Source organism: Calypte anna, chromosome 18, assembly GCF_003957555.1.
Source record: "Calypte anna isolate BGI_N300 chromosome 18, bCalAnn1_v1.p, whole genome shotgun sequence".
Lineage (NCBI taxonomy): Eukaryota > Metazoa > Chordata > Aves > Apodiformes > Trochilidae > Calypte > Calypte anna.
Window position 1 is genome coordinate 647,067 of NC_044263.1, and position 24,168 is coordinate 671,234.

General features: G+C 49.1%; 1 protein-coding gene across 6 annotated transcripts in view; it reads right to left on the reverse strand.

Annotated features, from left to right (window-relative positions):
- Positions 1-2,993: 2,993 nt before the first annotated feature.
- The window catches only part of TBC1D16 (TBC1 domain family member 16), a 28,550-nt gene continuing 7,375 nt past the window's right edge, over positions 2,994-24,168 (reverse strand). For all 6 annotated transcript variants that reach the window (XM_030461651.1, XM_030461648.1, XM_030461650.1 and 3 more), the window contains 10 exons: positions 23,513-24,143; positions 11,219-11,416; positions 10,284-10,431; positions 9,051-9,218; positions 8,251-8,399; positions 7,323-7,457; positions 6,656-6,842; positions 6,282-6,461; positions 5,731-5,877; positions 2,994-5,205 (listed from right to left, as the gene is read on the reverse strand). In XM_030461651.1, coding sequence (XP_030317511.1) covers positions 4,960-5,205; positions 5,731-5,877; positions 6,282-6,461; positions 6,656-6,842; positions 7,323-7,457; positions 8,251-8,399; positions 9,051-9,218; positions 10,284-10,431; positions 11,219-11,416; positions 23,513-24,143 — 2,189 coding nt within the window. In that variant the 3' untranslated portion in view covers positions 2,994-4,959. The remainder of the gene's footprint in view (positions 5,206-5,730; positions 5,878-6,281; positions 6,462-6,655; positions 6,843-7,322; positions 7,458-8,250; positions 8,400-9,050; positions 9,219-10,283; positions 10,432-11,218; positions 11,417-23,512; positions 24,144-24,168) is intronic.

Consider the following 24,168-nt stretch of genomic DNA (forward strand, 5'->3'; position numbering starts at 1 on the left):
TAACATTAAGCCCAGCTGAAGCCATTTTAGACATGACATTATACAAAACAAGTAAAATCCTGCTCACAGCCCCTTCCTTGCACCTCAGGAGAGGCTGAGGGGGGGCCTGGGGCTGCAGCCAGTCCTGTGTTAATGGGGGTGATCCAGCTCTTGCCTTGGCTCCTACTAAGCTACCTTCACACAGTTTATTCCCTGCCTGAACAGCTAAATTAAGCCCAGCAACAATGGGCCATCGATTATCCCATTAGGTTTCCTTCGGGCCTGACTTCCCATTTGGCTCCTGGAGGGGCAGCACTCATGGCCCTGCCACGGGCACCCTGCAAACAACCCTGTGCTCTGCTCTGCTCTGCTCTCCCAACCTGCCAGAAACCCTGCAGCAGCCCCTGCCCTGTCCTCAATGGCAGAACCCATAGGCCAGTGGTGATGCATTCATGGGCTCCTTCACCCCATCCCATCCCATCCCATCCCACCCCTCCTGCAGGGGAAGCTCCGCAGCGGTGCCAGTGACGCTGCTGAGTCTGTTCAGGGATGCTTCTCCTGCAGATCTCCTACCTGCGTCAGCAGCTGAATTCCCTGGTCTCATTCCCTGCTCCGGCAGCTCCTTAACCCTTTCCTCCCAGCAGTGAGGAGGCCTGGCTGAGTGAGGAGGCTTCCTTCAGCTGGCTGGGGCTGGCTGTGACCCATGAGGGTGCATCCTGGCTGCCACAGATAGTCCTGACCTTGCTCCCACACTCCTGCAGTGCTTTCCAGCTTGGAGAAGCTGCTCCATACCCTGCTCAGTGCTCTCATCTCTCCTGGCCTGACACCCCTTCCCCAGCTCCTGGCTGTGCCCCATCCCTCTGCACCCTCCCCAGTTGCCTGGGGGCTGCTCCAAGGACCCCAATATTTTTCTATGTTGAAGGCTGTGAAAGACACAAATCTTGTGCAGGGAGTACACAGCAAACTCCTTCTCCAGCCCTGCATGTACCAGTGGGATCCTGAGTTCTCCAACATGTGAAAGCACCTGAGAAACATCTGGAGAGCTGAGGACATCAGCAGATGCTCACCACAGTGCCTGAGCCACCTCCTTGGCCACCTCTGCCACCACCAAGGTTAGTGAACTCCATTCAAAGATGGAACTTTTGGGTACTTGGAGGACGCTGAAGCTCTTGGGTGAAGCAGAGGCTGCAAGAAAACTGGCTACAGAAATAATTAAGGAGCTCCCTTCCAGCTTTGTAGTTAGAACAGCCTGGTTCTGGAGCAAAAGGGGGAGACCTGGCAGCTCCTGGGGTGTGACTCAGTTGGGGACAGGATGGGCACACACACTGCCAGGAGGACTTTCCCACCCACGCTCTGGTGGCCCTGGGACGGGCAGCACCAGCCCAGCTGGTGCCACCCGGGTTTCCCCCTCAGCTTCTGCTGTCCCAGCTGGGCTGAAGCCTCATTGTGTGCTGTTTCTAAACGTTTAAGAAGGTGTGTGGAGCCTCCCCAAAGCGCGGAGCACAATCGGGGCAGGGCTGGGCCAGCACCCCGGGGCAGGATGTGACCATGAGCTACAGCCGGCCAGACGGGTCTATTTTTATGACCCAAGCAGAGAGACGTGGGGATTAATCAGCCAGCCCACGGGGACAAGCCAAGTTGGGTTTTAAATTCTTTGGTGCCTGTAATAACTCAGGTGAGACTCTTTGTTCTTCTGGACTGTAATTTTTCATCTGACAGGCAGCGTCCCTTGCACACAGCAGCCAAGGAACCATGTCCCAACACACCCCAGGCCTGGGAAGTGAGACCAAGCTGACCCAGCTGCCTTGTTCCACTTCACAAATCCAAATCTCCCCCCAGTGCAGGAGGGTCTGGAAGGTTTGGCTGAACACTGCTGCTCCACTGCCTGCTGTGTGGTCAATGCTGGGGACAAACGGAGCTGTTCCATTGTCCCCTCCATGTGCCCACCCGTGGGGCAGCCAGCTGCCTCCTCCAGCCCCTGGAGGGTGTGGGCATTGCTCTCTCCTCTCCCCTGAGCACTCCAGGCTCTGCAAGATGGGATGAGACCGGCACAACCCAGTCCCCATGCTGGGAGGTGTGGGCTGCACGGAACACCCCGCTCTCCTCAGCTTCCCAGGTGCCAGTGGTTGGGTTCCTGCTGGGATTCCAAAGGGCACTGCTGGAGCTGCCAGGAGCCAGGACTCTTTTCTGTTTTTCCTGCTTGCCCTGCTCCCCTTCCTGCTGGCACCAGGAGGATGTGTCAACTCAAGGCTGAGTCTGAAGAAGCTTATGCTGACTATTTACCTTTGCAAAGGTCTATTTTTGGCTGCTCAGCTGCAGCTCCTTCAATGAACAGGGCAGAGATTCAGGAGTGAAGCCACATGAGGGTCATTGTTTCTAGGACCCACTTCACCATTTCACAGGGGCCAGAAGCCTCACTTCTTTTTTGTGCCTTGTTTGTTTGGTTGGTTTTTTTTCAGATGGAAAAGAGTGTCACAAAGGAAAAACAGACCCCGGGGGCAGAGCAGGACCTCGGAAACCCTCTGTCCTGTCCAGTGCTTGACTGGTCACCTTTCCTTCCCAGCAGAGGAATCCCAAGGTTGCTCTTGATCCTAGCCCAGCTGCTGCTGGAGGCTCCAGGTTGGCTCCACACTGTTTCCTGTCCCTTCACCTTCCACCAAACCAAGCTGGGAAGTTGGTAGATGTCCAGCGTGACTGCGCAGAGCCTTTCACTAAACAAACCCTGAGTGATTTCCACATTGCTGAATGACATTTTAATAGTGGAAAAATAATGCTCGGAATTATCTACTTCATCTCTTCCCATTGTCTTTTACTGCCCGGGAAGGACTGCTGCAGTGAAATCAGCTCTGGATCTTCAGCTCGGTGTTTGCCGGTGCCTCCCGGCCTGGAATCAGGGGGAGCACCCAGCAGGGCTGCAACAGGATCAGCTCAAGCTGTGGGGACAGTGCCCAGCCAAGTGCTACCCCTCACTGTAAGGAGCAGCACCCAGCCTGAACAGCAATGTACCACACAAATGCCTCACACAAACCTTTATTACTCACTGCAACACCATGAATCTCGCAGAACTCCCTGTGTCACAGCAGAGCAGCCACCAGCCCTATGCGAGGTGTCACCTCCTGCAGCCCCACAGGCATCTGTTGCCTTGCAGCCTCAGTCCCTCTGGCTGCCAGGCTGCTGTGGAGGTGTGCAATGCTGTGTTGTTCTCCTCCAGGGAAAGGTTTTCACCCTCTTGGTTAAAGGCACACAGATCAGGAGCCCAGCTGTCCTTCTGCCACACAAGAGCCAGACTTTGGCATGGTGCCTGCACAGGCTGAAGCCTTCCCCTTACCAGTGCAGTGTGGACTTGGTTTGTACTGGTTTCACATGAAGCATCCCAGTTGCCAGCCTTCCTTCCCAGCAGGTATGGGGCATGTAGATTCCAGAGCAGGCTGTAGGTAAGGCCTTGCAGAAAGGTTTGTGGGGGAACTATCTTGTTGGATGCAGGAACCCTTTGCTGCACAGGACACATGAGGTACAGGGTTCCCACACGTGCTGCTCACTGGACAGACAAGCCTGACAGGCAGAGCTGGAAAGGGAGCCTGGACCTTCCCTCCTATCACAGCAAGACACAGTTGTACAAGAGGAGCAGTATGGCTGGAGTGAGAAGGAACAAGACAACCAGGAAAGGCTGCAGGACTTCATTCACCATGCAGAGGGATGCAGCAAAGCTGGTACAGCCCTCTGTCACCTCATCTCCTTTTTCATTCTGATAAGGAAAATATTCCCCCAGCTCTGTTTGGCACAAATCCTGGCTCAGGACACACCTTTGGATGCCACTGAATTTGGTAAGGACATTTGGCAAGGCAGCTGGGCTCAGTGCCCCAGCTCCACTTCTAGTTGGCAAATTATACAGAAGACAGAGGAGAAACATGCTGTCCTTTCAAAAATACTGTAAGGGAAACTTGGATCAGAGACAGCACTCAGCAAAAACGATTGCTACAAACCAAGTTTCATTTTCACTTTGCGATGGGGGAGAAGGTGCACTACTGGCACCAGCTGAAGAGCCTAAGGCCCACCTGGAGTCTATGTGCCACAGCTAAGGCCAAGGCAGGTAGGGACAGTGAATATTCAGTATTTGGAGCAGAGCCAAAGGAAACACATTGGGAAACATACTAGGAACAACAGATTCCCATAAAAAAGTGTCTAAAGTCTGTAGTGATCAGCATATAAAGAAACAGCTTTGCTGTAATGCCATGAAGAAGTAAACTCTGAAAGGTGTCTGAAATACCCTGACTACAGGAAAGTGTTGCTTTAAGACCTGTGGCTGTACACTGAACAAAATCATGCCAGCCAGCATACCACATAGAAAAGAAAAGGCAGGAGACAAGACCTTTAGGTGACCAGTTCCTCATCAACAGAGCAGGCACCTTCCCTGCAATCCCAATAGCCTGCAGTTTTATTTTTGGCAGGTTATAACTAAAATGGTCTTTATGGCTTTAGAGAGAAGCCACTAAGCTGCACATTTTGGCTGAAGCAGAGAGTCCATGCGTGTGACACACTTGGATGAAGGGACATCAGAGAGAGCTCTCACCCAGCTCTGCTCCTTCCTCCTGGCTCACAAACACTGCTGGTTGCCCTTGGCTCTCTTTAGTGTTCTCATTTCTCATCAGCAAGAAACAAAGTTCTGGTTGCCAACCAGTCCAATCCCAGAGGCAGAATAAAAAGTCCTTGTTAAGACCTAGAAAAGCTTCATGTTTCTAACAAAATCATATCCAAAAACGTGCAAACACTGTTACTGGTTTGATGCATTTCATTCAGGTTCCACCACCAGTGCATTGGAATTTGCTTCCCCTGTGGAGTGATTTCAGTCCTCACCTCTTGCCTTTCAGTCTTCTCAGGAGTCTTGACAAGATATCTCTCCATTTTGATCTTCAACACTTTTGCCTATGCACATCCTTCCTGCCCTTCCCTCTTCCGCTGTCACACCCTGTTCCTCTCTGTTTATTTTCGGAAGGAAAAGACCTCCCGTGTTTTCAGGCCTCTCTTGCCTTCACTTCCTGGTTTAGGAGAAGACACTTCTGCCACCCCCCCATACGGGCAGCTCTCAGACTCGGGGTGATGGCCAGAGCACTCCACAGCAGGGATGAAGCCACTGTCCCACATTCCTGTCCCACACAGCTTGCACAGGTCGTGCAGGCTGCAGGGGATGCAGGGGAGGAGGTGGAACTGATAGAGCAGACTCCTTGCCTGGAAGGGAGAGAGACAAAGTCATTCCCACCCCACCAGGGGACAACCATGGAGAGCAGGGGTGGCCTCCTGTCCCACCCTCCTGTTTGGCTGCCTTAGAAGAGTCAAAGCTTCAGCAAAAGAGCAGAACCTGAAGATTGTGTCCCTTCTGACCACAAACCTGAAGGCTGAATGAGACACTGGGGACACAGACAGGCTGCAGGAGCTGCAGCACATCCCACAGCCTGTTGTCCCCAAGATGGACTGGGCACTGTGGCACAAAGATTAGCAGCTCTGTCTGCTGTTTCCCTGAGCATGTGCAAGGGTTATCCCAACCACACCCTTACCTCCCAAGCACTCTACAGCTACCTCTTAATTCTGCAAAACTTGTTCCTGGGCAAAGAGCAGCATCCGACCCCCCAGGCTGCAGGCAAGCAGAGGAATGTCAGAGATAAAGAAGATGAAGCATCACTCCCTAATTTTCTCCATGATCTGACTCATCTCTCAGCACTGAGACTCAGCCCCCATCAGCACACGGGCATTTACCTTCCTGAGCACAAGCTCTCCGTTCATGTGCATGGCCAGGTTGGCAAAATGCAGCAGCATCTGGTCGGTGGCCAGCTGTTGCTCAATGACATCATCCCCATAAATCACCACGATGGCCACACAGATAAAGAGGTGGAAATAGTCTGTCTGCAATGAGAAAACAGGGGCTGGAGCACAGCAGGTGGAGGCAGAGGGCTGACTTAACCTTCCCACCCTCCACAAGCCTGGCCTTAGCAGAGATTCTTCACTCCTTCCTGCAATGCTCAGGAAAGGAGGTTTTGGTCAATTCTGAATCAAAGTCTCCTGCCTTCAGAGCGCAGGAGCAAGGTTTGCACTGCAGCTTTCAAAGCAGACTAGTGATTTTTTGGAAGACATTTTCCAGCTGTGTAAGAGAAGCCTGAACCTCAGAAGTGGATGTTCAACGCTTTCTTGAAAAACCTCATTTTGAAGCCTGAACTTCCTCAAGCAGAGGAGGCAGCAGGGAGAGGGGGAGGATTCAGCAGAGGCCAGAGGGCTGCCCAGCACACGCTGTGCCCATCACCAGCTCTAACCTGATAGTGAGCCCAGCAGGCTTCCCATATACGCAAAGCCTCAGCCTCTGGAAATTCTCGTTTGAAACACAGGAGGATCCAACGATGACAGAAAAGCATCTGCAGGCCATCCTCTCCCAGGGAAGAAAGGTGCTGGTAGAAGCGTGGGTGCATGAGCCGCAGCAGCTCCCGAAGGTACATCTGGAAAAGATGCTCTGAGCTGAGCTCCTGCCTTGATGAGGGAGGACTCGCTCTGCTCTTACCCCCACCCCTGGGAGCCCCCCACCATGGGCTGGGGGTCCCACAGAGCTGGCTGTGATCCTCTGCTTTCACAAAAAGCTCCAGCTTTACACCCTGTTTATTACAGCAGAGCCAGCAGCAGCACTCAGCCTCACCAGCTGCTTCTCCATGTCCTCATCCCGGGGTGAGCTGATGAAGATTGTGTTCTGCATCAATCCTACAAAGCACCAGAAAGTATCTGACTCATCCAAGACCTCTGCCAGGAGCGGAGCAACCAGGTCGGACATCCCCTGGGAGTATCCAATTGTTGGGTTAAATACTGCATAGTTCAGCAAGATTCTTCTGCAGAAGAGATGCAAAAGGAGAGGTAAGACAGAGAGAGGGCATGTCACCATCATCCAGGCTGAGCCAGGCACCATGCAGAAGAGCTGCAGATCACTCCTGCCATCTAAACCATCAACTCCCAACAGCAAACGGAGGCACCTAAACTTCTGAGCACCTGTGCAGCACGTTGCATCCCACTAAACCTTCCCTAAAAGAACTACACCTAGAAGCATATCAAAGATACACCAACACTATACCTACATAGGCAGGGAAGCAAGGTGATGGGAGCAGGGTTATTATATCAAGAAGCTGAGGGCTAAAGCAGCAGCAACAGCACTGGGGAATTAAGTCCTTTTTTCTGCATCACTTGGTACCCGTCACCACATGCAATGGTGTTTGGTCAGCATTCCCTAGGCAGATATCCAGGAAGGCTGGGCCAGGGGGGCTCCCCACGTTTCCTTTAGATGTTTCTTGGGACATCAGAAGCAGTCATTTCACCTCATAGTTTCCACATTTGGGTTGTTGTCCCCTCGGAAGAACTGGTTGCTGCGGTCAGTCCTCACAACATCTTTATCCACCGTGAACTGCACCTGGCGCCAGAAATCCTTCTGCTCATCTGGAGTCATCGAAAGCCTGGAAAAGGAGCAAGAGGAGTACACTGCCAAGAGAGAAATATGATTGCCACAAGGAACAAAAATCCTTATTTCAGCTTTATTTTTCCAAGACAAACTATTCCTGCACGGTGTTCTCAACACCTGAAAAACAGTCAAGCATGTCTGCCCAGAACAGCAGATTTTCTGCACAAATGGATTACTAGAGGGAGCCTCCAGGGCTATAAACAAGATGACATGATGTGTTTTCTGCCATAAACTCCACTTCAGAAGCAGTTGGACTCTGCTCTCCACTGCTTCTTGTGGGTGGCACACCAGGACTCACCACTCTGGTTTGATTCTCTCCTAATTAATAACACTGCTGTCCCCTTCCAACTTAAATGCATCCACAACCAGTTTACAGCTACAGTTCTTGCAGCAATAACTTCCTTGACTTAGAGACTCCTTCTTTTCCTTATTTTTAAATCCAGATATATTTATAAAGAAATATAAGATCCAATATTCACCCTCAGTGTTCTAAACCAAGAATGCCAAGCTTGTAGTCTTGCCTGTGAGACAAGCTTCCCTAGGTGATACTGACAAGGCTGTTTCAAGAACCCGAGTAAGACAGCATCCAAGCTGCATGGTATTAGCTGCAGCCCCTCAAGAGTTCAGCTGTGCCAGGTCCACCTCCTTTACCATCCCCTCTTGCACCTCCATTACAATCAGCTTTTCCTGAAGGGAAGGAGGCAGAGGCTCAGCAAGTCTCCAGTGGTATTTCTGTGACATCAGGCCTGAGGAGAGATGAGCAGGAGAGGAAAAAGCTGGTCTGTTACCTTTTCTCCTGGATTTCAAAGTATTCTTTCCTCTTCTGCAGTCTCAGGGCCTCCCTCTCCTCAGAGGTGGACTCATAGCTGTAGTAGTGCAGCAGAAAGGGCCACACCTCCCCGCGGATGGAAATATCAATCCCACCAAAGAAAATGGCCTGGAAGAAGGAGCAAAAGTTACTACTGGTAGAGTTGTAACATTCTCCAAACCTGCAACAAGAAACTGCCGGCCACGGTGGCTTTGCAGTTCTCTCCTGACAAGTGACGCCTTGATTCAAGCTCCTGCAATTTGCACATGTTTAGAGGGAAAGTGCTGGCCTTCTATTCCCAGACGAGACACAAATCGGGCTCATTTCAATGTCAATAACCCCCCCTGGAGAGGCTCTATGATTAACGTGTCGTTCTCATGTCACGGCTTAATCCCCAATCTTGGAGACACTGCATTTCACTGCAAACTTCTCTCTCAGGACCCGGACCCGGTGCTCCCTTGCAAGCCCTGCACTAGTTCATACAGGCAGCTCAAGTTTTCTTTCTTTGATTTGCTCACACTGCATTGTGCAAACACATCCAGCACTGGACACTGGTTTACTCATTCTTAGAGGCAGCAAAAGCCAGACAGCTTGCCCTGCTAGGTTAGGGAGATGCTCCACCACCTTGATGGCAGCAGAGCCTTCTGCAGCCCCAGCCAGACCTCCAGCCACGCCAGGCTTTGTGCTCCCAAATCTCCACTTCTTGCCACTGGCATGAAAGCAAAAGTAGCTTCCACCTGGGGACTCACCTTGCATCTTGAACCCCTCTGTTCCCCTCACCTTCTGCAGCTTGTACTCCTCTTCCACCTGCCCAGACTCGTTCAGGTGATGGAGCCAGGCAGACACATCCAGACGCTTGTAGGTGTTCTCCTCTGGGTGGGTTTCTGAGGAGGGCAGCTTGGGACGGCGGATGGAGAACTGCATACATGTTTTCTCATCAGTAAGGTGCTAAATGGGGGGAAAAAACAACAAAAGACTGGAGACAGAGATAGCAGCAGAGTGTGAAACCCAGCAACCTTCAGAACAAGAAAACCTTTTTGCATGGCTTGTGCAAGATTAAGCACTGAAGCACTGTACTTGGGGTGTGTGTTGTTTTGTTTTGCTTTTTTTTTTAAATTCCAACCATTACAATAGCAAGAGTGATTAATTAAAAATCTGAGTGCCACAAAACAGCTTCATCTTAAAAAAAATTGTTTCCATTCCTCCCCCAATCTTATCCCTGACCTGAAACTGAATTAATGCTGCTTACAGCAAAACTTCACCCTGCCAGGAATGCCTGCAATAAATTACATATGATTGGCCATATACAAAGGGATTGCTGTTAGGCAAGCAGGGAACTGCACTGCCAGCCTCTCTAAGGGCACTCATGATCCCAGTGCAAGACTGCAGCTGACATTTAATTTAAAAATCAAAGGTTGTTCAATGCAAAAAGTGAGCCCATGCGACCATAATAAGAAAAGCAGCAGGGGGCTCTGTGGGAAGGATGGAAATTTAAAAATCACTGTTTCTAATAAGCACATACAGTATCTTAAACAGATAATTAAAGAGCTCTTATCACATTTGTATGTAGATTGAACAAAATATGGCAAGATGCCTTGTCAAAACATTTTCCATTGCAGTGTGCTACACTTCACAAAATGGATGAAAGACTCTGACAGAATTTCAGCCCTACCACTGCAGATTTCCTGACCATCTTACATGCCTGAAGCAAAGTGCTGACCTGTTGGGCTACCACATCTAGCAAAATAACTACTTAAGCGAGTCTTCTGGATTCTCTTCCTCCATATTCCTCAGACACAACAGGCATGGAGGAGGATAAGCAAGTTCAACAGCAACCTCACATCCAACTCAGAGTTGCAACCTGAGCAGCCAACGTCCTGCTCATCACAGCTTTTCTGCCTGACTTGGTGATGAGAACTCAGCTTCATTTCTCCAACACACTCCCCTGGTTAACAACCTCAGTGTGAAACTGCTGGAAAAACCCTCTTTGCCCCAAGAACCATACTCAGGTACCTGGTCCTTGAGATGGGTCTCTGTACAGTACTTCCATTGCTGAAACACCTCAGACAGCTTATCCAGGCCACCATGGTGAAAGTGGAAGATCTTGTACTGGCTCTCCCTGCTCGCAACAACCAGCTGGCCACAGGTACATGCCTCATCACTGCGGGACAAAACAGCAGGGAGCTATCACTGACCCTGATAACCAGAGACCCAGGGGGAGGAGCAACAGATGAAGGAAAGTGGACAGCAAATTACAAAGATGTGTAGCATCAAGTTGTCCCTTCAAACAGAGCACACAGGTAATTCTACAGCTCTGGGACTCAGTCCTAATGGGTCCCTTCCAACTTGAGAGATTTTGTGACTATGGCATGGCCAGGGCCATAGTGACCATAGTCCCCAAGAAGCTCCACTTGTACCTGGGAATGCACGTTTTTATCTTTCCATCACACGAAGGACATGTCTTCCCTGAAGAACAAAACCTCAAGAAGTTTGCCCCGACAATACTCAGGCAGTACAAAAAGTCAGCTCCTAGGGATGAGCAGACTTGGTTGCATGCAGCATTGACTAAAGAAGCAGGGAGTGAGAGCCAAAAGAGGGAGTAAAATTTTTTTAATACCTTGTGCATAAATTTGAAACAAGAAGCAAGACCCTAGAGCAGTCCCACTGAGGGGCAGAGGAGGGAGAACGTATTATAGATAAAGAAATGTTTTCCACACCTCCAGCTTATTTTAAAAATTTGTAGTGAGACAGCTAAGAAGAACTTTTACCTCACTAAGGAAAAAAAAATCCTTTTAGGCCCCATAAGTGTAATTTAGAGGCTCTCCTGGGGAAGGCTGACACTGTCTTTCCTGGACACATCCATCAGGGAAAGCCTTCTTTCCAAGGAGGACTGCAGAAGCCATCTGCCTCCAGAGCACACACAGACATCCCCCACAGTAACACATTACCTAAAGAAGAGGCGAAGGGATCTCATTTGTCCCAGGTCCACTCGAAAGACACCACAGACCTGCTCGAGGGCAAATACTTTCTGATGTTCATCCCATCTGGTGCTCTGTGTTTGCCCATTGCTCTCCTGGAACTGGGCACTGGTGTCCAGGCTGGAGGCTGAGCTGGTGGAACAGGTCATGCGATTGTCACACGTGTCCCTGCAGAGGAGAGTGTGGAGGAAGAAAGCCCCACAGGACATCAGCTGAAGAAGAGTGCAGAGATGGGAAGTAACCACAGATGCTCCAAGTCAAATATCCTTTGACAGAGCTCTGCAATTGGAATTCAGTGCAGCCCTGAGGAGCCAATCACACATGCTATTATGAGGATAAACTATTTTATTTAAATTAACTCCCGGCTGTCCCAACAAATGACCCTATTTTGGGTCTGTTTCAAAGGAAGAGACTTGTTGTCCCAAGGCTCAAGCAACCCCCTCAAGCAGCCAGCCCAGCTGCTCCATGCCCAGCCAGGACAGGAGGAGTGTGTGCATTCAGACAGCACTATGGAGCAGGGATCTCCTCTGGCAAACTCCCTCTGTGACCACTAACATCCAAAGACATCTCCCATGAACTTAAGCTTCCCACTATGCCTTTGTGAGTGGACCAGACAAGCCTGGACCCATGTGTATAAACTTAAATGGTTTCCACTTGCAAACTTGAAACTTTGGAGAGTTAAGGAGTGGGGAATTACAGACCAGCTCTTTAATCCTCTGCAAAGTGAACCCAACCATTTCCCAATCCACCAGGAGCTCACTCTGCACCAGATATTTATCTTTAAGAGTAAACTGAGTTTAGGTTTAAAAAAGCCCCAAAACCAAAATCATGCCTGCCACCAGTCCTGATCCCAAAAGAAAAATATCACTGCTTTGAGAATTAAGTGAATCTGAAACTGTGACCCCTTGATTCTTAAAAAGGCCAATACATGTGAACAATCTCAGTGCAGGCTCTGAATGGGTTCTGCTGTGAAATCAGGGCTTGCGAAACAAGGCAAGGAGCAGGTATAAAGACAGCCCCCTGCAATGCCACTTTATGCAATGTTTTCTAATCCGCTTATCTAACAATGTAGGCACTGAACGCTGAAAATCACACACTCAGCATGCATCTGCAGCACACCACATCAGTATGCTTTCCAAGCCTGGCTACAGTGCCTCTTCCACAGGGAGGAGCCTTATTTGCAGCATCTACCCATGGTTCAGGTCCTTGCATTCCAATGGACAGCTCTCCGGACATCCCCGGTAGCTGTGGGTTAAATTTCTAACCGAGCCCCTGGGAGTTCAAATGTACAACTCAAAACCTTCCTGCCCACACACATGGGAAATAAATCCCTGATCCTCCTCCTCGAGTCCTGCAGCATTATGTAGATGAGACCAAGGCTGGTTCACTGTCAGCTAAAAGAGCTGTTCACCAAGTTCTGCTGCTCCATTTTTCGGAAAGAAAGCATCAAAACAAAACTTATACCCAAACTCTTTGGAGGGTGAGGTCTCAGAAGTGACATGGCAGTATCACCACATAAGCAGGGATCACACAACATACCCAAACTCACCCAAAGAAGAACAACAGCAATTCTGCTGGGCTATACACCAGGATTCTTCCAGTCCCACAGCTATACACCAGCACCTGAGCCTGGGCAATTTTTCTATGAAAATTGTACTGGCCTTTGTGAAAAGTCAAGTGTTCCCTTCGGATAAAGCTGCAACACAACACTTTCCTACACCATTCAGTATCTCTTCTACATGTTAATGAAGAAGGAATAGGAGTCCTGCTACCAGACACTTGTGCTGGACTGCTTGCTAGAAGCACCTGGTATTTATGGAGCAACACTTCATAACAGCCACAGCTGGTTACACAGGATTTTCCTGGAAGAGATGACTCAGAGACTAAGCAGAGACAACCAATTTTCTAACACTCTTGCAAAGATGAACTGGTCCATATGACAAAGGGCTGGAAGATGGGTTGGATGTGAGGAGCATCATCCCTGAGACCATCCTGCCCACTCTTCAAGAGCATCATCTCAAATGACCAGTAGCAAAGACACAGCTGCCAAGACATGGGAGTTACCAGCAGAGCTGGGCAGGCTCACTTGGATCCCAGGAATCGTGTGGCTCCTCGGTACAGAACGCTATTGCCAGCTGCAGCTCCTGCTCCAGAACCAAAGTCTGCTTCATACAGGCAAGTAATTACCCAAAAACCTCAGAGGCTGAAGAGCCCAGTCACAAACATTATATTTTCTGGAAATGCTTCTTCAAGACAAATGTTTACAGTTCCCATTAGCCACGAGCTTGCAGCCGCCCCCAGCAGACAGCAGGGATCTGAAGCAATGCCTGTCAGTGGATGTGCCCTTCCTGGGCAGCAGGAAAGCAGTGAGGGTAAGCACAGTACCTCTGAGTGTGCAGCCCAGGGAAATTCCAATGTTCTCATTGATGCAGAAGATGAAATCTGAAAGAGACATCTGTGCACCCCATGCCCTTTGGAGAGGTTGATCAACGCACACATTCATACACAGCACAGATGCAGTGAGAGCACCACTTCATGTGCTGGTGCATACTTAGTCACCGTGGAAAGTAGAAAAAAACCCTCACTGTGTTTAAAACTACTTTTTCCTGTATATACTGGTTGAAAAAAATTGGAAAGATTCTAACCTGTTGGACTGCTTTTAAAATTAGTTTTAATATTGAGATAATTCTGTACTTCGGTAACAACAAGTAGTAGGATTTGTGGATTTTGGGCAGTCCTCTAAATACACACACAAGATACACAGTTTCAAGGGAAGAATTTTCCAACTTACTATTTATCAGACAATATATCTGTTCTATGAGGAATTTATGCCAGAGTGCCCTGAAAAAGCAGGGAGCTGAAGCACTGCAAGGCAAATAGCTGGAGGAACATTCCAGAGAGACTTTGAGTTGTGGGATCCAGGAAAAACAAAGAGCCAGCTAGTATACAGCACTGCTCAGCAAAACAAGAGAACAAGTGCAATGGTCTACAGGAATAAAAGGAACAGGGGAAAAAAAATAAGGAGGATTAGCAAAACCTGAGGCAGGAAACCCATGGACATACTCATGATTCCACTTGAGCCTTTTCCCCTCGCTGAAGTCCCATTACTCTTTTGTCTCAAAATACATCCTATCCTTGCTCGTGAGGCAGACCAGGTGGTGCTGTATTTTCTCCACTCAAAAATCAGCTCCAGCAATCAACCATATCTGCATTCCTGGGGGTTTTGTAGCCCCTAAGAAGACAAGTGCTGGTGTGGGGTAGCCACCACCCCCTCCCACCACCCAGGAACACTCTCACACCCGATTCGAGGAGCTCGGCCACTCTCGGTGAGTGAGGCTGTGACGTGCAGCAATGCAGTAATGGGACCTGAGTGTTTGGTCAAAGTGCTTGTACACACCTACAGCGTAAAGAGTGATAAAACCAGTTATTATTTCTGTTATAGAGACGGTAAAAACCTGCACCAATTACATGGGAAGATTACTTCAGCAGCAAAGATCTAATAACTCACTTTACGACCTGATGTGACAAATGTAATTATAAGAGGGAAAGGGGCTAAAGATTATAGGCATGATGTGTCAGTTGCCTAAGCTTCCAGCACGCACCACCTGATTCCCAAAGAGTCTCCTGCAAGGGCCAAACCCTCCTGCACTGGCTCCCCATCCATCAGCATTGTGGTAAAGCCTGCCTTCCCCAGTACCAGCTCTCCTTCCAGCCTGAGTTATTCCTGCATGCTGGCTTGTGAAGCATCATTTACAGACAATAAGTATCATCATAATGTATGAGCATCCATGTAATGGGAATTACATGCCCCTTTTCCTCCCCAGGGGTTAGCATTTCTCTCTTTCCCCACTGTTCCCCACAGGCACTGACTGTCCAGGTTCCTCTTCTTTCCATCAAGGTGATTTAGCTCATGGCAGCATCAGCTGCCTAAAACATCTAAGACAGGTAGCTACAAATACATAATCCATCAATAAAAGTTCAAAGCTGCCCTGTAACACCTAAACATTTAGTGCAGTGACTGTACAGAGTGAGGTAATATCAGGCAGCTGGAATCCTAACCTATTGTTCCGATTAAAAAAAGTGTCCTTGGCAATACACATCTATTATGCATTGTGAAACATCCAGCCTTCAGTGACATGTAAGAGACGTGCAAAAGAAAACAGATTGGTAATTTGGGATTCAAAAAAATTGGTTGAAATATTTCTGAGTTGCACTGGAGAGAAGGACTGGCAGGACATCATGGGACATAGCAGAGAAGTGTGACCATGCAGAGCCAGACACTGACAGTGAAAGGCTGCAGTTGCACCAGCTACCTGCATCTGATCAGCACAGAAGAGTAGCTAGGTTAAGAATTATGTTAAATTCACCCTCTGGCTAAAAACATTTGGAACCCGAAGCTCCTTTGCCTCAGAGAGCCCAAACACAATCGATTTACACTGACCTTGGTGAAGAGGGAAAAAGGTGTTAGTCTAAGTGAAAGCTTAACCAGAATTTCTGAACTTAAATGCCAAAACACCCTCACATGGAAGCATATCTATACACCTGCAACCACACAGGGAAACAGTCCAACAATTCCTCCTATTTGTGAGGGAAGCCTGTCAAAAACTGCCCAGGACGTTATGGTACAAAGTACATGAATGTCAACGTGGACTTTCCAAAAGCTTGTTCCACAGCCTTTCCATTGATCTGTTTGCTTTCAAAACATAAATTTTCCTACGTTGAACTGCACTAAATGCTATTTAGTAGCTAATTAACTTTCTGTGCTGAAAACCTCCTGTAATTGCACTTCTTTCACCTTTTTTAGCCTGCGTCCTCCAGGGAACCGAAGCTGTCCTACGGCATTTGTTCTGCTCATTTCTATCTCACAGACACAAGTTCCTTCCTGACACTGGGCTGCCAATCACGGCTGCAGAGGTCACCAGAGACCAAATTAGGAGCACTCTGCCACTGACAAACTTGCTTTGCTTAGCTTGCCATAAAGGGAAAATAAAAGGTTATGAAAAATAATTGTATCCTTTCATGTTCAGCACCAGGAAGCATATTCATTCAACAGCACTTCTGAAAGTCAGTCTGTTACTGTTAGTCACTCTTTGTGCTGTTGATGTTATTAACAATATCTGAAGAACAAGCTGTTTACATTTTAAAAACACTGGAATCCCTCCCTTGCCCTGTAGAGGAAAAGAGCACAAGGTGGTTTGTGGCTACCAGCCCTCTACACAGAAGCCACCTCGCTGGCACACGCTGTGGGGAGGACAGCAACTTCTGCATCCACCCTCTGACCTTGGGCTGTAACAGCAAGTTCACCATCAGGGACAGGGCTCTGAATTCACATCAACTCTGTGAATACCAGCCCAGCAAATAAAACATCTTAACACAACGAAACAAGGGACTCCAGGAAACCCGATTATGCAGCTTTGCCTTCTGATAGGCGTAATTGGTTTGTCCTTGAGAAATAAAGATCAAAACAATTTGTTATGCTTTCCGGGGCTACTGCAATCCGATTTCCAGCACCCTGAGTGCCTTCCCAGGGCATGCACAACCTCCACTGCTCCATCATCCCAAACCTCTGCCTCTGGTCCCAAGCCTTGGTTGACAAAGGGCTGATCTGCTCCTACCGTGGTGCTGGGTGCTGCCTTCCTGCCCCGCTCAGCCGAGAAGGGCAGCAGCTGAGTCAGAAGCCTCACACTACACTGGGGGCTTTGTTGTTCCTAATTCATTCCTCCAAGTCCCGGTGGCCCGAAGGGAAGCCAGGCAATTTTAGCCAGCAAGAGAGGGCATTAGGAAAACAGCCCTGCTCACCTCCAAAGGGTTCCCCCAACTGCCCTGAGTGAAACCGAAAGGAAAACAAAATAAACCGAGAATTCTTGAGTTAATTATTTTGAATGTAAATGTAAAGGAAAAAAACCCCATAAGTTTGTAGTGAATTAATGTGTTTTTTAACCTCTGTTACCCAATCTAAGTCTGGAATGTGATCCACGTATACCTTCAGTTCAAAGACAAGCAATCTGTTTGTCACAGATCAGACTGCCAGACAGGTGTAGGCTGCTTAGGTCAAACCCAAGCAAGGTTTTTCTCTGTGATTTCTTGTTGCAGCGAGGTAGCTGGGGCAGTATTAGCAGTTCAATGCTTATGAATAAAATACACATAGCTCCTGAGAAGCCAAACACAACAAATCATTTAGAGCCGAGTTTATGCTGCTCAATGATGCAAATGTTACTTTCATTTTAAGGAAGACAAATACTCCAAAAGCTGAATGGCAGATTTTTACAATCCATACAGAGAAGGGGCACCTCATGCCGAGGCTTAAGCTCATTAATAAATCAATCGAAAGGCAACACCTAAAAAAAAAAAAATCCTTAGATGGAAAAAATGATTTCTCAGCAAAGCTTGAAAAAGAATGTTTGCTTTTCAGCCTATTCCAGACTGGAAAAGGGGACCTTTCTTACCAGTGTTTATTTTAAATTTAAAATCAAGGGATTATTTTGCTTTTTTCTTTCAGTTCTATCCATGCAAAAATAAAATTCTACACTAATTATGCTAATTACAATCAAGCCTTCAAACCCCTGGTCCCTTGAAAGCCCTGAAGATTACCTTTGTTCTTATATTATTGGCTCTAAGCAATGAATTGGGAATTTCAGGGGGACTTTTTACTGACAGACAAAGTTAACCAACTCCCTGGACTCTGCAGTGCTGCTGACCCGGTATTAGCAGAGCCAACACCACCCAGAGAGAATTTCACTGTTTCCACAATACAATGTGGATTTCCCAAGGGGAGAGCTTTCTGCAAGTAGCAGAAAAGGGAGAGGAAAAAGGAGAGATGACTAAAAGCATGTTTCAGAGTTATTGTAAATGCTTAATGCTGTTATAATCGCCAGGGCAGAGCCAAGATGACAGAGACCATGCAGATTTATTTGCATATACTGATGTACTTTTAGAGGGGACATGCTCTTTATTTTGATCCAGTTAACGCAATTCTTCCCCCACAAAGCTGTGGATACCTGCCAGCACTGTTTATCTCCACTCTCAATTAGGATTTCTGGGCATTACGATGGTATAAATAAGGAACAGAAGAAATGCACGAATATCCTGGGAAAAGGCACTTTATTGCAATGCCTCCCAGAGAACACAGCCGCTGCTATCTGCACTCTTGCTTGGGCAGCTGGGCCAGTCAGTAACACTCATCTTACCATCGAATCGCTGTGTCCGGAGAATACCTTTAAGATCATTGAGCCCAATCATTCCCCCAGCAGTGCCAAGGCCACCACTGCCCCGTGTCCCTCAGCACCACATCTCCAGGGCTTGGAAACCCTCCAGATATGGGGACTCCAGCCCTGTCCTGGGCAGCCTGGGCCAAGCCCTGACAACCCTGTGCGGGAAGAAATTGTTCCTAATATCCACTCTAAACCTCCCCGGGCACAACCTTTGGTGCTTTCCTCTCATCCTATCATTTGTTCCTTGGAAGAACAGACCGACCCCCCTGACTCCAGCCTCCTCTCGCAGTTGCAGACCGCACAGGTCTCCCCTCAGCCCCTGTGCTCCACTCAGCCTCCCCAGACCGGCTGAGCAGCCCCTGCTCTCCCTTGGACATTCTCTGTGTCACAAGCCCACGCTGTCAATTTCTATAAGCAATTCAGTTTCACAGCAATTAAACAAGCGAAGAACGCCGGTGCCAACCCACCGCCCCTCAGCCGGAGGTGCTGAGGGGGCCCGGGCGGGCGGTGGAACCCGGGAGTGCCGCTGGGCAGAGCCCGCCCCCTGGCGGAACCACGGACCCACAGCCCGGACCCACAGACCCACAGCTCGGTACCCCAGCCCGGACCCACAGACCCACAGCCCGGCACGACGGCCCGAGCCCTCGGTCACAGCCTGGCTCAGCCCCGCAGGCCCTTCTCTGTCCTCCTAAGCGACCCCCCAAGAATGCCTGGCACCCCAGAAACCCAGGGGATGGATGGATGGATGGGGCAAAGCCGCTCCTCTCTGTTCCTCTCCTGGATCTCCCCCTCAGGCATCACCTGCTCTCCTCACTGTTCCTCCCCTGAAATCCCCAGCAAACAGCTTCGCAATCCCACAAGGCTGTGATTCCCCATCTCGAGTTCGCTGTCACTATTTTCTTCCACAGAAATCTGGCAGCGAACCAACGGAGGGAAAAAACAAACCTGCTATAATTAATGTTCTTGCTGTTCAAATATTTATATAAAGCAAGATAGAGCCGTATGCCTCTGCAGTCTCTTGGATCTGTCCAAGCTTCTCAAGCTTTGCAGCCGGTAACAACTTTAATTGATTGCACAGCATTGCCAGCAGTGAGCGGCTGAGGCCACCTCCTCTTCCCTGCTCCCAGCTCCATGCAGAACACCTTAAAGCTCTGCCCTAGGTGAAGTGTACACCTTCCCCAGGGCTCAAAGAGCAGGAAAAAACCTTCTGATGGGAGAAGGATTTGAGGATATTTTTTTTCCTGGGCATTGGTTTGGGTACAAATGAATTCGGTGCTTTGGTGTCTTGCATCATAAATCGCGCTAGTTCAGGCAAGGTCCTGGGGAACTGGAGCCTGAGCCAGAGCAGTGAGGCACCCCATGCACCCATCCCCAGGGCTGAAATAATCAAAAGTAAGATAGCATGACATAAGATGCTGCAAGAATTTACAGGAGATTTGGAAGCCTGTGACCAGTTCCCCTGGTTCCAAGAATATAATCACTTCTGCTACAACAGCAATGAATTCCCAGTCTCTTGCTGACTCCAAAGCTCCTGCCAGTTCACACTAATTTCAGCTCATTTCCCCTATAATTTTGCCTCCTGTTTATTCTGCAGAGGACTGAACAGCACTGAGCCTTTCAGGTGAGCTGCCAAAACAACATGATGCAACACCGTACTCTGTTACCACCCGCTCCCGCAGCTGCTGCCACCCTCCGTAACACCGCGCCTCCGCTCCCTCGTGAGAAGGTAATTTACTGATTAGCTCCCTGGGAAGAGGCTTAACAACAGGATGTGCAACACATCTGTAAAAATTGCATCAACAGCGACACCAGAGCTCTTCCTTGCCTTGTGTGCTTTGCTCAGGCTGCCTGCAAGAGTTGTGTTGCACGAATTCATTGCTGAAGAACACAGAACTCTACCACTGTTTTGCTCCATTAGGAAAATGTTTCATTATTTTTATTACTGGCTGCCAAAATTATCACCTTCTAATGAAAGATGTTTCCTTCTTGCATTGATATCCAAAACAACATTGGTCACATCACTGCTGCTTGCCCTTCAAGGCAAACACTGAGGAAGCCCAAGCTGGATTATGTCCCATCACTTGCAGGACTGTTCCCAGAGCTATGGCCTCTGGCCAGATGCTGCCCCAAGCTCTACTTGTACAATTCCACCACCCAGGCTTCTTGGTCCAAATTTTGGACCAACAGACCAATATTCCAACCTGAATTTAGCGAGCTCTTGCAGCCCCACCACGTTTTGCTGGGGAGAGATCCTCTTAACCAGGGATCCCTCTGGTATGGAAAAAAACCCCATCCAAACCAAACCCCACTTACAGAGCACTAAGTTCTTCTGCAACAGATTGGTATAGATTTGATGTCATGGTCAGTTAAAACAACCCCAGAAGCCTCAGCTGAAAGACATTATATAGGTGTCAGATGGTATTTGATCGCCAGGCTGTAACAAAAGGCTTTTAGTTTCACTTTACTGATGGGGAAAATGGAAGCTGAGTAATTTCACAGGGCAGCAGCAAGCCAAAGCTGGGCATGGAGTACAGTTGTCCTGAATTAATGCCCTTCAGACCACAAGGCAAATGTTTCCTGACAGACAGCAAACAACGGGGCTGGGAGAAAGGAACAGAATGGAATGATTTTATCTCCAGTATCCCTCCTTTACTACAGAAATGCAGCCAGTGACAAAGCCACCATCAATACAGGCATTTCTCACATTAGCTACCTCCCTGCAGGAACCCCAAATGATGAGCAGAAAGGGGCTCCTAGAGTTAACAAGGACACGAAACCCACGAGAACAAAGGCACCTTCCCACCAGAGAGGAGAGCACTATGCAGAAGTGCCAGGCTTGTCTAAAAAGAGAAGCAGGAATGTGTATGCTGGTGATGGGACACTCCCCTAGCTCCTAGCCTGAGGAACTGTGCAAATGGGAGGAAAGCATCGATCGCTGCATGGGATCCCTGGCAGCCTTTCAAACCAAGAAGCAATGGGGAAAACCAAACCAAACCAAACCAAAAACAATGGGTACTTTTTATTTCCTTATGTTCTACAAGGCGAATTGCTGACTTATAATGCCTGACTTGTTGTGCAACTCAAATGCTTCCAAGCCTACCACCCTCCCCTCCTGCCCCTGTTCCACATGCACTGGTAGGTGGTTTTTGGCTCTCTTTAGCCCAGGAGGCCAGGTCACCTTTCCAGAGGATGCTCCAAAAGGCATACAGGACTTGTGGTCCTGTTCATACAGATATTTTGGCATGCAGCTTGCTGAGCCCCTGATCTAAGTCTACATGGATGTCCTAATTCTTCCACAGTGTCACTTTTTAAAAATTTCTAATGATATCAAACTGCACAGTAAGACAGCTGGACTGAAATACCCATGCAAAGCATTCCTTCAGCTTCTGAAACAATCACGGAGAGAAGCAGAGCTCTCTTTACGACAGCTCCCCAAAGCTGAGGGAAATAACCAGAAACATTCGTTCCTCTTTGCAGGGAGGAGGAGGTGACCCGGGGGTAGGGAGGGAAAAAGAGTTGAAACAATCTGCCAGCAGCACAAACTTTGTTCACACTCCAATTCAGGCTCAGATGGGAAGCAGCCAGGAGAAAAAAAAAACAACCCAAAAAATAACAAACATTAAGAGACAAGGAAGCTGTTCTCATGCTCATAGTGACTTCTGAGACAGCATCCCCCACCTCCTGTAATGCTGGGATGAACACAGGAAATCAGAGCACGCTTGTTTGACAAGACTTTTACAAAGCATTCTATGCAAAATCTCTGACTCAAACAGTTTGTCAGATCCTGCAGATACCATGCAAGGGAGCTCTATGAGGAAGAACAAATTGGCATAAAAAATGGACACAGTGGACAAAAGCCTTTCAAGTTTCAAGTCCCAAACAACGAAAGGTCTCCTTTATTGATCTGCTGCAAATTATGAGCAGCCACATACACTGTAAGAGGCTTCCAGTCTGATGCCAGAGGAGTTAAAAGAAGAAGAAAAAGTCTACCAGGAGCAGTGTGTGTGCAAAGCCAGGCTGTGGGCTGCTGGAACTGTCAGGACTCAGGCGAGGAATGCCGGCAGAGGGCTCGCCCGAGCCAGGGAAACACCACATGAGCTCACAGGCGAGGTAGTGAAGAGGCAATAAACTGCATTTCCTTCCTCCCCTGACACTGTTAGCAGCTCAGTTGCAAAACAGTTAAACCACAAGGCTGCTTGCCCACTTGCCACGCCAGCAGCCTTCTGCACCAGCTCCTCTCCGGCACACGCTGCCGGGTGCAGGAGCTCTCCCAGGCTGCTGCACGCCTTGGGCAGCTCGTGGGCTGGTGACCCAGGTCTGGGATTGCCTCTAGATGAGCTCAAACTTTGGTTTGCACTGGTGGGGATATTCTGAAGGCAGCACACCCACCCTCCTCAGAATGGACATGAGTGACACTGTGCAGAGCAGTGGGTGACACAGGCCTCCCACTGCTCCTTATTCCTGGGCCAAGGTGCCCCCTGCCCCCTGCATGGTTTACTGCAGGTGCCACCAAGTGCTGATATTTAGATAGACCAGTGTTGACAAAATCATCCAGGGGTGACATGTAAGAATTAATATTTATGCCTAAAGGGGGACCATGTTCTGAACACCAGCAGAACAAAGCTCATGCGTGCAGACTTCATGTCAACACGGTGCCTTGCAGAGGCACCCACGGCTCAGAGGAAGCCAGCCAGACACTTTGATGTGGCTCTCCAAGAGCTGTTAATGAGCACATCTCCTCAGCAGAGCCTATCAGATCAACAAAGGACCTTTTTAATTTAGTAACGGAGTTTCCATGGCTCAAGACAGTTCACCTGAACAACTGTGCACATAAAGCCTTGAATGTTTGGGGCTAGGGCTCACCAGGCAGAAGCAGGACTGGCTGGAAAATGATTTCCTGTGAATAATACAGGTGTCTGCAGCAAGTCTGAAGCAAGACAGGATATCCAGCCCAGTGCTGCAGTGATGCTTCTGAATTTCCTTGAGCTTCTCCATACTTTGCCACCACCACCCCAGCTATTCACACAGAAAACAGAGAAAAGGATACACTCACCTGCTCTCATTATCCAGAAACACGGAACTAGTGCTTTTCCCAAGGGCTTCACTAATGGGAGAGAGGCAGAAGGGGGAAGAGAAGGCATCAGAATCAGAGTCAAAAGTACTGTCCCTGCTCACGTCATCCGCAGACAGCTCCAGGGAGCCCTCGTCCTCCCCCGGCTCTGGCCTGCAGTCCAGACCTTCCTCCGACCCCTCCACCGACAGCTCCGCCCTGTTCTGCTCCTCCTGGGAGCTGATTGTCGAGAGGATTCCTGAGTCACTGCGGGCAGGCGGGGGGGACTGCTTGGGGCCCTCGGTCGCAGGGCAGCCCAGGGACAGCTTCTCCCCTTCCGAAGGGGGGCAGCTGATGTAAGCCACATCTTTCACAAGCTGTGACACGCTCAGGATGTCCTCTCCTTTCAGGATCGCTGCCCCCCCCTGCTCGGCGGGGGAAGCTGAGCCGAGGACGCCGAATCCCTGAGCGTGGCGGCTGCGCTTGCGGGGAGCTCTGCGGACAGGGGAGCTCTCGGGGGTGACGTAGCGCAGGGCTTCCTCGTCCTGACGCTGGATGCGGGAGTTGGGCACCCAGGCGAGGATGAGCGTGGTCCCCAGGAGCTCATCCTTCTCCATGTACACGCACAGGTAGCCTTGGGGAGAGCAAAGGTGGGATCA